Consider the following 12859-nt stretch of genomic DNA (forward strand, 5'->3'; position numbering starts at 1 on the left):
CAGAGAGGGTGATGATACCGACGGAAAACAGATGCTCAAAGCAAACATATCAGTGGATGAGTTTAAGTACAATTTCTAAAGTTTCTGGAGCTTTTTGTAGATGTTTCACAAAAACTAAAGCTTTGTCTTCTCACTAAAGGAACATCTGGCTTTTGCACTACAGAAGACTACCTATATTCGGCCATAATTTCTCACATGCTTCTAGCTCTGAGATAATGGGCAAGAAGAAGCAATGCACGTTTAACTGCCAAAGTTCACAATTCCAAATCTCTTGAGACACCTAAGCCAAAAGACTCTTGAGAAGAACAATTTTACCTTATGTTTATTTGAAGTGTAATCTTCCCCATGGGATTTCAGGATTTCAAGGAGTTCTGAAACCTCTGAAATTGCTTTTTGCACATGTAAAGAATCCAAATCAGCAGAGAGATCTTCATCCAAAAGTTTAGTTATATGTCCTGCTTTAATCACATCAAATGAGGCTGCATCCTCTTTGTTTGAAATACATTAAAAAAAACAGAAATCAAGTCAGACATTCTAAAAACGTTACAGCAAGCAATCTAGAAATACCCATTCTATCTATTTAAATAGAAACTTCTACTAAAATGGCAATTTCCTTGTGTATTGGTACCTCTGCTAGACACACAATTTAAGAAATTTTAAGGTTTGCATAGTTTAAACTGTTTTCCCCACTGTAAAATACATGCAGGTATTTCCCCCAAAATGCCAAGGCAGTGGAAAGGATTCAAAAAGGTTTATTTTGGAGGCAAGGACACTAAAAACTTACAAAAACCTGAGAATGCTGCAAGACAGCACCAGGCCTCAGGGAAAAGACAGGTTCGAGCTCTTCCAGTGGTTTTTTTTTGTCTTCTCTGTGTCCTCCCCCACCCTCTCCAGCCGGAGGAGGCCCTGTATATGTCTGAGAACTTCTCTCTTTTGCATAGCAGAGAGAGAGGCCTCACTCACCGCCCTCTCTGCAACTTTCTCTGAAATGCAGAAGGGAAGGGGGAAAAAACCATTTACCCCTCTTGAGAGCTGCACTTTGCAGGCAGAAAAAAGCCTCCTAAGAGAAAAATGAGTTCTAGCTTCCCATTACAAATTCTTCCGAAAGCGCACCTACCCCTATACCACTGAGGTAAATTAACAAATTTACCATCTTCCTCTGGAGATTTTTCTTCCTCCTTTTCACCTTCCTGTTTCCTCTCGACCAAACACTGAATGGCATAGAGAACAACACGGATCACAGTTTCCACTTTTGTTGTGAAGTGCTCCATGAACTCTTCATCCGACTGTTGATTTCCTTTTAAACCATAACACAGGCAGTTTTACATGGAAACACATCAGATTACAAGTTTCTACGCTTTCCTTATCCAAGGACCATGACAGCATTATGCAATTTTTTTCTACACACTTCTACCAAAATCTTGCTAATCCTGACCTACAACTATGGTGTAAGATCTGCTGTCAACAGTGATGGTAAAAAAAATTATACCGAACAAATTAAGTCTGGACAAAATTTTGCAAGTTTGAATTTCATGAAGTGTTTATGGGTATCAGAATGAACACAGGGCCATCTTCAACAATACCCAAACTAATGAATTCTTGTGTCTTTATCTATATTACAAACCAGGCAGAGAAAAATTGTCCTTACCACTGCACTTTGACATGGAAGCAAGAAGCTGTGTTCTCCAGGCTGTGAAGTCTGTGGATGTATTAGTAACTTCTTCCTGAATATAGTTTAGGCTCTTGATTAGGGCCATCTGATTTGCAGCTTGCCTGTCTTCCCCATTTGGAAGAAACAGGGACTCTATGCCTTGTAACTGAGCTGAGACTTCCAGCAAACAACTCACAGCTGATGTGCAAACTTCAAAATCTCTCCTGCAACAGAAATACCATAATAGTGAAAGAAGAACAAACAGTCCAATTTAAGATTAAACCTTCTCTTGAGGCATGAATAAGGGAGAGGCAGCAGATGTTGGTTAGAGCATGGTGCTAATAACAACAATGGCCCTGTATGGGACATTCACTTAAAAGTTGGACTTGATGATTCTTGTGGGTTCCTTTCAACTCAGAATATTCTGTGATCTCCCATCTTGAATTCATTAAATAAAAAGTTTGATAACAAGCTTATACTCACACTGTTTGAAGCAGAGAGAAAATCTGAGAATTGTTATTAAATAAGCTACAGTTTTCTTTTAAAATAAAAATTTCTTCACTAAATTGACACTTGAATTCACCTCATTAACTAAGGAGCTATGGGGATGAAATCCTAGGAGACCAAAGACAAAGGGAGAAGGTGAGATGGAGCAGTTTTTCTGACTTGTCAGGGGAGTGTGAGAAGACATACTCTCCTCTAAAAAGTCAGGCACTGCATTTTGCAAAAAAAAAATTAACAGAAAAAAATGTTTCAAAAACACCTGAACCCACTTCTCAAGATATGCATAGGCAAACATTTACAAGATGACTTCAAACTTCTTATATGAAAACAAAGGAGAGATTCAGTTTCATGCATATGTAGAACTCACCAGGAGTAAAACAAGGTCTCACGTGACTGTTGTCTTATTTTGTCCACTTCTGCTTTCATTGCCTTCACATTTGCCAGCATCGTGGTCAACTGTGTAGCCACGTGCAGCCATAACTGATCCTTATTTCGCATCCTACATCCAGGAGGCAATTGCTCAATTGTTACTGGAGACAAGTATTTTAGCTCTGAGGGAATCAGGTCAGATATTCCCGTAAAAATGTCTCCAATTTCAGGTTCCAAACTCTGAAAAATGTTTGTTTTGACATCCGTCCTTTCACTGTCATTGCACTTGGCTAACTCTTCTTTTGGGCAGCACTGGATAAACCAAGACAGCTCCTCGAGAACCATCATGCACTGCATGGAAAGTTGCTGCAGTTTGTCAGTCCACTGTTGAATACTGTCTTGAGGAGGAAATGCTACATTGTATTCTCTGTCAGCAGTCAACCTAGAATCTATCTCTTGTATACAGCTCAGGAGGTTCCTAGTTGAGAAGAAAGAAGTTATAATCACTGATTTTTATGTTATACTTCCCTTTTGAAAGCTCAACCTTCAGTCTAAATTAATAAAACATAAACTAGATAATATAGACTCAGTGGAAGCCAAACTTTATCTGGAAAAACTATAATGACAGGGTATTTTAAAAAAAAATTTTTTAATTAGTGAATTTTTCTCTCCATTGCATTGAGTTGTCCTGAAAACAGGGCTTTGTAATATTTCTCACAATCTATACCATTTTTTCAAACAATCTTTAAACTCCTGGCCCGATACTCAAATACTGTTCATTTTCCTCACTATAAAAGCAAATTAGATTCTAGCACCCCTTCATTCTCTGCTCTGTAACAGTCAGCTCATACAAATTATTAGTCTGATTTGTGATGAAAGCCACAGTAGTGCAGATAAATATCTTAGAAGTCTTACTATTCCTGCAACTGTAATGCTGAGGCGTCTGTTTTGTTGGGGTTTTTTTATTTGGTTTTTTTTTTCAGGTTTCATGGGGTTTAAATAAATTTCGCACCAGTAATTTCCAGTCCAGATTTCCTTCTGCATACAAAGGTACAAGCTCCTAACCTGACTTCAAAAAGTTTCATGGATTACAGTAGTAGTGAGCACAAATATGCCGAACAATGGTGGAGTTTGCAATTAAATTGATGAGTCAAGCAATGGAGTGAAAAATCAAGCAAGTGAGAAAGATTGCTTACACACTTTTCCTTTTACAGTTTTCATGCAAGATTTAGTATCTCTCACCTTCTAGAATTTTTCTTTGTAAGCTCTTTTTTTTTTGTTGTTTTAGCTCGAAGTAGCATCCAGATCATTTATTTGCTTTAGATCAAGCCAACAACTTGAATGTAACCAAAATTAACTTAGGCCAATACCAAATGAGAGAGATTTAACAATCTGTAAGTTTAATGCTTTAACTGTGTTATTTCATGGTCTTCATGTATGCCTAACTTGTTTTCCAAAATTATTTTGATTCCAAAATACTGGCTGCAGTGATAGGATCAACTTAAATCTTTTCTACTAGGCTAAATTGAGGGGAGGAGAGAAATGGGGAAGCAGAAGGAATTTTTTTATTTTCTTCTACTTTATTTTCCATTTTTATTGAACTGAATTGCTTACTGTCAAGACTCCTTGCCAGCATTTAAAATGTTGGAAAATGACAAATACCTCAGTAAGACCCACTGCTCTGTCAATGCAGTAAGAGACCGTCTCTGTCTGACAAGCATCTGCAGCAGGTGTGCAGTGAACCCTCTGCATCGTTCAATGCTACCTAATCCAATATCCTAAAGAAAACAGATACAGAAAAAGTGGGAGGAAACAGTTAGATGAACAAGCAGACAATAGCATTCTGTGTCCCTCCATTTCATTTCACTGAGCAGGCTGAAAGGCTATGGTTTAATTGAAAAAGTCTTAAAACACAGACAAGAGTTATAATTATTACAGTTTCCCCATGTTCATCTTTTCTGCATCTTCCATATATCTTGCATACAAATTCTATTTTCAAGTAGTTTCTGTAACATCACCTTTCTGCTACTAGAAAATTTCAGTCCAAGCTGGTAAAATGAAGTTAACAGAAGTAGGATTTCTATTTTCACTTCATTGTTTTTACCTTGGCAGGTGCTAACAGTGCTGTCTGGAGACGAGAGTGACGTGCAAGTGACCGATAGAAGTACTTCTGGCACCCATCCCAGGCAGAACAAATCTCTGTCAGCAACCTGACAGAGCACAAAAAGTCTGGTATTAGAAAGTACCTGAGCACACTGGAAGGCATCGGGTCAGCTCTTCAACCTAATAATTTTGCTTGTAATTTCTTGTTTTGGAAATCCACTGATCTTGTAATTCTTCATTTTCTCTACAAGTATCCTAATCTTAAGAAAACACTTAATTTTTATAATAAACTCTAAGGAAATCCTAAATGATAGCATCAAGATCTCTATTTTTGAATATCATCTAACACTTAAAGAGTGATTTTGTTTTTCTTTCCTCATGCAGATAAATCCAGCTTCATACGGAAGCCTTTATTTTGGCCTTGATAAAAGATACCATACGCTAAACCCTAACATCTGAGGAAGATAATAACCAGCATGTCTCAATGACAAAAAAAAGCAGTTATTGCCTGAAAACAGTAAGAAAACATTAAAAAGCATCTTTCCTCTAGGAAAGTTTTTCCAGAAATGCCCAGTTTGAAGTGTATGTATTCTTCTCTTGAAATATCCCATTATTTAATGAAGACAAAACATTTAAGTAATCCCTGTAAATCACAACTCTCTTCAATAAAAGCATTAGCAGCTTACACTCTAATATGATGCTAGGAAAGCATCCCAGGCAAAGCAGGACAGTGGAGGAGGGCTAACTGAAACCTAATTCATGGAAATAATGAAACTGAGGGTACAGTTGTCAAAAGTGCAAATTTAAAAAAAAGCCAAAACAAAAAAACCCACCCAACCCTTGCTCATTTGCACATCCCAGTGCAGTATGTACAGGATTCTCAAACTGAGAACTAATGGGAGGAAGGAAATATGCAAAAGCCTGACTTAATTACAGTCCAGAAATCCGAGTCTAAATCAACATGCAATGAATTCTATATATTCCAACTGCAATTAACACAATCTAAAGGTAAAAAATACTGTGTACATACATGTCATCCAGTTCATGTGCACAATTCAGTACAGCCAATGCACTATGCAAGTCCAGTGGACGTAGGTAGAGCACTTCATGATAGTCTTTTGAACGGGACCATGAAAGACCTTTCCGGTACGACAAACCTGGAATGACATCCGAGCACACATCCCTTTATGTCCTCATTCTTTTATATGAAAAATGTCACTCCATTATTAATGGTATTAAGATATAAAATCTTCTGATGTGGTTTTCTGCCTGATGCTGTCTGATTTTGATAAGTCTTTGAACATGCTGCAAGTTTTGTAATGTAAGAACACATTGTAGCTTATCTATTTCAGCTAAATAAAGCTGAACAATGCAGCTGAAATAAGACAAACAAAGACCTGTGTGTATAAAGGACCAGTCCTGGTCCTTTAAGAAAGCTGAGTTAGGGGTCATCACCTCCTTTTAAAGATGTGAAAAGGTTGATAAATGAGGAAAGTAAAGGTGTCACCTGAAATCAAAAATGGAGCCCAGTAAAGAATTTGAATCCAGTATGTTAATTAAATAATCATAGTATGTCATTCCTCCAGCACAGACTTCACAGGGCAGTGATGGCAGATATTCCTTTGTCACAAGTGGGTGCAAAAAATGCCATTAATAGATCATTCAGTGTCCAGAACTCAACCACACCTCTGTCAATCTGATCTCTGACAGTCTGTCAGCTGAGAGATGGGCTCTTATTTTAATTAGCTAACTTCATTTCACTTTTAGATTAGAGAAGGGTTACAAAGTAATGAGCTTTCTTCTTGTTTCTAGAAGCTGGGCAGTGACTTCTGACTAGAGATAAAGAAGATTTCTGCTACAGAAAAGCTACTGTTACAAATCTAATGGAATGTAAGAAAAATAGAAAGTATTTGAAATGGCAAACACACCAGGCCTCATAGTCAACAGACAAAGAGAGAGACTTAAACGCTTCTAAATTTATTAGTTACTTAATGACTTTAAGAAATCATATTATGGTGGGTTTAGATGTATTGGCAAAACTAATAAAATGCTCAAGAACTTCGTACTTTTAAACCAAGCCTATTTTTAGCCAAAGCTCACCTGTTTTAGCAAGACTTTTAAAGAGATCTGACAAAGCCCGTTGCTTTTGCATCTGAATATGCTTTGCCTCTGATTTCTGCTTCTCCTTAGTTGCTGTCTGATCAAATGTTAAATTTTGCAGTTCAGCTACAGAAACAATAATACCACCTGTATAGAAGACAGCAGACAAAGGTAAGAGATGTGAAAATTTAATGTACACAAAGCAACCGTGGGAAGACAGTCTAGGGAGGGAACTATACATCTGCACTTTTTCCTGATTTGTTCCATTTATTTTACAAAGGTCAACTGTAGTATGGAAATCACAAGAATACCTAACCTGTGAACTGGTCAAGATCTTCCACCAGACTTAAGAATGAATTATTTTCTGTAACTGCTGTACACATCTTCTTCATTTTTTTAGTAAGCTTAGGCAGACGATACTGAAGAGATTCTGTATGAAATGTAATGCCATCCTGACAGACTTCTGGGAGTGCCCTCTGAGAAAAAAATGAAAACAAATTATACACATATACTCAAAGCTGTCTTGTTTTACCACTTAGGGTAAATCATTGCAAAAAGAAGGGCTGAATTCTGCATTCATCTGAAACCCCAAAACACGTCATATGATCCTTTGAACAGTTCAGCACCAATACTTGAGGAAAATCATAATACATGCATGTCAGACATACATTAGTTTTAAAAACAATCAATCAAATGGAAGATGGTATGATCCTACTGTCTTAGCTGTTTGTCATTACCACTTCCATAGAGGTTATCACTGCTTCAGGTCAGCTTCCTCTGCCTGACAAGCTCAAAAGCACTACCCTAAATCACTAAAGCCCCCAGGGTGTTAGATAAGAACACCCTCACTTAATTTTCACTAGACACAAATTTTGTTCCCAAAGAACAACAAAACCAGTATGCAAGTAGAAATCATTAAATAACATAAGTAATTACCCAGCATGTCCAAAGCTAATCCCTAGAGTTTGTTCAATTTAAGTCTGCATGCATCTTCTTTAAGGAATGAAGACAACTTGAAACTTCAAGAAGTAAAACCAATAACCCTATTAACTATCAGTAATAGGCTTGGAAGTCACCAACTAACAAACCAAACCCTCAATCAATCAAGCACATTAGATTTGCATTAGATTACTGCCTCCTCACTCTACCCTCCTGACTGTCACAGGACACGTGCAAGATCAGCCCCCTCTTGGTCTGAAGAAACTTGGTCTGAACAAAACTGAGAACAACTTAGCATAAAACTGAGAGTAACTGAGCATTTCCCACTCACTGCCAAATTCTGATGGGTTACAATTGTCTCCTTGCATCTTATTAATAAAAACTAATGATGTGAATAGGAATCTGTTTCAGGAAGAAAATTAGCTGACTTCCTCCCTGAGCTGGGTAACTTAATTGGAGATATACAAAACTGAGACACTGTGTAGTCCAAGCTAGTCCAAGGCAAATGTTCACAGTACACAAAATGCCAGTCAACAGCAAATGTAAGACAATGTAGTACATTCCCCGTTTCATCATCCAAGCCCAAAGTGATTCAATATTTAATAAGAGCTTATGTGTGCACAAATCCTACAGCTACATGATCATGTGTTTGGGTCCTTGTTTAGAAAAAATGAGCTAATAATAATTTCAACTTGCAGTCTGTTTCACTGCACTATTAGGGAAGTAACAAATTGTTGCAGACAATACGTAAGGAACTCGGAGATGAAATGTGTAACTGCCTCATCTCTGTATTAGAGCACAGATACTGTACCAGATCAGTACAGATCATGCTTGTCTTTCCATGCTGCATTCCCACCCATCTGCAGTGTTTCATAACACTGAACACAAGTAAGATTAAAAAAGTTTATGATATATTCAACAGATTTGACACTTACATAAGATTTTTCTGGATAAATCAGTGAAAAGCAACATATGGATGAAAATAGAGAAAATATTCTACCCAAATGTGGAATAAAGAACACAGTTACCTTGGCAACATCTGTTCTAGCAGAGAGAATCTTTCTTAATGTGTTGTTTAGCCTCTGAACTTTGGTTTCTTTGTTCTCAGATTCCTCCTGCTTTTGCATGCAGTCCAGCTGCTCTTCCTTACCAATTTCCACCAAGGCAGGCTGGCATGGCTCATCCAGAACAACTTCAAACTTCTTCATGAATTTAAAGAGGGTTCTGATTACCACAGGAAAGCAGAAATGTTACTGGGTTTTATAATCCTAGAAATCTCTCATCTACTTGAAATAAATGTTTCCACTGCGTTATGAGCAGAAGTATTCTTACATTCAAATTCAATGTCATAGAGAAATCATCTAGAAGGAAGTTTCTAAATAGGGACCTTAATTTCGAGTTCTGAGTTACCTGCGTATTTTTTCAACTGACTGCTTTATAGCCCAGAAGCTGACATCATTCCACTTGGAAATTTTCACAAATTCCTGTTAGGAAAATAAATCATCAATGGGATTACTCATATAAATAAAATTAAGTATTTCCATATCAAAGATGATCTTTAAAGCTGATCAGCTATGATGATATGGTAGTCTTAAAATGCAAGACATTTCAATAACTGAGCAAATTATTGCATAGACATCTTATTCTATTAACATATGTGTTTATGCTAAAACTGTTGCATAGCCAAATGCTGTGAAATCTAACTGGGCTTCACCAGTGGGCAGAAATTTTCATGGATAAATGGGAATGATCAAACCTTAAAGCCTTCAACCAGCCCCCCTCCCTCCCCCTCTAAAATAAATTCTTGCCAAAGAAAATGTGTTGTAGGGATTTCAGTGGCCAACAGAACTATTATATACAAATTCAAATAATATCTGCTCCACCCTTCCTTTAATTAGATCAGTGTATTGTCTGAACCAAGTTTCGTTTTACCTTAAGTTCCTTTTCTATGGGTTGACGAAGTTCAGTGATTCTGGCCTCAACACACACTGAAAACTGCTTATAATAATTGTACAGATTCCACAGTATGCTGCACAGAACATCTAGAAGGGACAGACAATAAAAATCTTATTTTACAATAGGATATTCTTCAGTATCACGATGATAAATGCACCCCAGCTCTTTCTGGAATCACAAAGCTTAGCTTGGAAAGTCTGGAATACCCGATGGTCATATTGCTGTAAAGATGACTCAACACAGGTAATGCTATCAACTTACCCTTTTCTGCTACTTGAGGCATCAGCAAGACATGGCAGTGGAAAACCAGCAGTGCTTGAAGCCGTGCATGAAACTCTCCCAGAGTAGAGCCTTCAATGAAAGCCTGCAATGTGCTGACCAGGGTTTTCAGATCCATTTGCTCAGTTTCTGAACATTGCACCAGAAATTTAGAGTAGAAGTAAGGGAAAACAAACCAAAAGATCAACATGAAAATTGTGGCCTGCTCTTTGTAAACTTTCAGTTGAAACATCAGGTCTTTGTTAGGAAAGATTCCAAACAAAATAGGAAAGAGGCAGGGAGGGGAAGAATTCTAATTCAATAAGAAGTAAAACCAACAAACACCACAGTGGAAGAAAAGAACGGGGAACAAGAGGCAACATTAAGATAGCGACTGCGAAGGCCATTTAGGTGTCCAATTTCAGAGTCCATCAAGTATTTAAAGAACACTTGCTATTCTCTATGAATGAATGGCTTTTTCAGTCATAGTGAGCCATACTACGAATTAGTTGCTGCCAGTTCCTTAACTCCTCAAAAATCATGAAGATAGAAATATATCATAGATGAATCTGGTAGAGAATACAGTGTATTACCTATGGAAGACATACATAACATGGGTTATATAATATAACCCAAGGATCTGAAGCTCATCAGAAGTGCATTAATTAATCCTGAGATTGGAAGAGCTCTGCCTCATGCCAGAGGATACTGCTTTCATCTTTATAATTCCATTAAACTGGGGGAGGCAAGGGACCGAGAGCTGTATTCTTTACCCTATTTTATGTAACGTGAACAGCTGCAGACAGATTTGCTAAGAACAGTATGTACCAAAACATACCAGCTGTAAGAATTCTTTAGGCTTTATACACAAAGCAGTTCAGCTCCAATATGAATAATGCTTTCTATAGCTAAAAAATGAGAAGCCTTTTTGAGTTGCAGTTGGAGGCATCCTACCCTCCAAATCTGTTTGAAATGTTTATATGTGCATGACATAGGCTGCCATAGTTCTATGTTCTTTTAGGTGCTTTTTACAGACATCTTTTTTTCTGTACACCACCTACAGTGTTTGCCCTATGAGCCACAGGTGGTTTCAGAGACACATACAAGCAAAGTTCACTCCATACATAAGACCTTAGACAGTCACGAAATTTATTGTAGGGCAAAGAACTACACTTGAAAGTGCATTGTCAAACTCTGGCATTTAGGATCTTAATCAAGCATCCTTAGTAATTGCTAGAACTGCAGCACACATTCATTTTAAGGCAAGCACTTACCTTCTGTAGTTGCCTCTGTCTGCTCTTGAACATACTTCTCAATCATCTGATAGATTGAGAACCAGTGCTTTGTGGATTTCTCTACATGCTGTTTCATAATATTGTCCAAACTTACTGACCAGCAACTGGAAACAAGAAGGAAGGAGAGAAAAGAAAAAAAATAAAGCAAAAATATCATGGGTAATTTGGGCTTCAAAACAACACAAACTTTATTCTCTGTTTCTACTAAACTAATGGAAAATTTTACAAGATGGAATAATCTGCACACGTGCTTAATATATACATTCAACTCTTGAGGATCACTGCTTTGTCAATAGTATTAAGTATGAGAGAAGAAGTGTGAGAACTAGGGATGGTAAAACAAAACCCATCAGAGGCAGGTTCAAAAATTTCTTTTGCTCAGAACTTGAGGTAGGCTTGTGGAATTCCTGATCATGGCATACTGTGGCTATAAAAATTTTACATGGTCTTAACAGGAGACCAGACAATAATTTTTAAGGAAAATTTAATGTGGGGGTTGTTAAACAGACAAAACACTTCATCATCCTATGATGAAAACAGAAGAGCACTAGGAAAATACTAGGATGAAGTACTGTAGTTATCTGTCCTGCTTCTCCTCCTCTCCTGAGGCAAATACATAGGGTCCCCACAGGCTGGACATGCTCATTCTGAACCACTACAGCTGCTAGTGGGTTTTTTTTCCCCCCACATTTTTACAAGGACAGGCACATAGAAGCATTTTCCACAATTAAGGCAATTTAGCACTGGAATGTGCCTTCATATGGAGATGGAAGGTTACAGTATCTAAGAAAGAGCAGTATGGAAGGATAGTTCTTACTTCAACTCCAATCTACGCCACTGAATAATCAGTTGTGTGACCAAATCAAGATGTTTCCGCAAGGACAAAGCTCGACTAGCATTTTCCTCCCAGTCCTGGAAAACAAAAAAGTTACCCCTTATACAAAGACAGAAATTACTCCTTGCATGGCAAGGCTCACAGTACTTTGGATACTTCAAACTGTCAGCCTGGAGCAAGTTCACTTCCTCAAATCCTGGCAAGCAGACTGCTTTCATATTAAAAACATGGTATCCATATAAATAAAGAAGCATGACAGAGAAAATAAAACTTCCCCTTAGCTTTTTTCTTACCTGTGCTTTTGCAAGAAGAATTTCCAAGCCATTCAGGAACTTTGAGAGAGGACTAGAGAGTGGAAAACTCCGGATTCTGTCCAACACAACTAACAGCTGCAGAATAAAAACACAAGCATTCCACCTATAGTAACAGTTTTTCAACAAAAGTAGTCATGAAGTTAAGTTAATTTTTATAAGTGTAACCCTCCCCTGCAAGAGGTAAGAATGGTTTTGGGTTGTTTGTTGAGTTTTTTTTTCATTTTTAAACTGCTTTCTCAATTTAGTATAAGCTCACTACTAGTTCAGTGAAGACCGGTGCACTTGGGGAAAGGAGCACAAATGACCTAATGCAAAGACTTCCAATAGAATCCGAGTTTCTGTGTTGCCCCAAGAAATGTAACCTGATAGCCACACAGGTCCCATAAGTGGGACTAAAAATAAGCACTCTAAAGAATTAGGAAAGAAAGAACTTTGGAAAATAACAAGAGCACAAACAGCAAAAGACCTCAGGCATCTCTGAGCTATGGCAGACTGAAGATTGCTTAAAGCTCTAAGAGTAGGCAGAATACCACTT

At 37.6% G+C, this 12859-nt stretch overlaps 1 protein-coding gene across 2 annotated transcripts in view; it reads right to left on the bottom strand.

Annotated features, from left to right (window-relative positions):
- MDN1 (midasin AAA ATPase 1) overlaps window positions 1-12859 on the bottom strand; it is a 97258-nt gene that overhangs the window by 19274 nt on the left and 65125 nt on the right. For both annotated transcript variants that reach the window (XM_027743583.2, XM_039388118.1), the window contains exons 67-82: window positions 12304-12399; window positions 11993-12087; window positions 11155-11279; window positions 9884-10030; window positions 9599-9708; window positions 9077-9150; window positions 8695-8890; window positions 7044-7203; window positions 6728-6874; window positions 5658-5784; window positions 4629-4734; window positions 4187-4302; window positions 2523-3002; window positions 1649-1875; window positions 1151-1297; window positions 316-488 (exon numbers count right to left, since the gene is read on the bottom strand). In XM_027743583.2, the coding sequence (XP_027599384.2) occupies window positions 316-488; window positions 1151-1297; window positions 1649-1875; window positions 2523-3002; window positions 4187-4302; window positions 4629-4734; window positions 5658-5784; window positions 6728-6874; window positions 7044-7203; window positions 8695-8890; window positions 9077-9150; window positions 9599-9708; window positions 9884-10030; window positions 11155-11279; window positions 11993-12087; window positions 12304-12399 (2526 nt within the window). The remainder of the gene's footprint in view (window positions 1-315; window positions 489-1150; window positions 1298-1648; window positions 1876-2522; window positions 3003-4186; window positions 4303-4628; window positions 4735-5657; window positions 5785-6727; window positions 6875-7043; window positions 7204-8694; window positions 8891-9076; window positions 9151-9598; window positions 9709-9883; window positions 10031-11154; window positions 11280-11992; window positions 12088-12303; window positions 12400-12859) is intronic.

Source organism: Pipra filicauda, unplaced genomic scaffold, assembly GCF_003945595.2.
Source record: "Pipra filicauda isolate LSUMZ 115617 unplaced genomic scaffold, ASM394559v2 scaffold60_size3304689_pilon, whole genome shotgun sequence".
Taxonomy (NCBI): Eukaryota; Metazoa; Chordata; class Aves; order Passeriformes; family Pipridae; genus Pipra; species Pipra filicauda.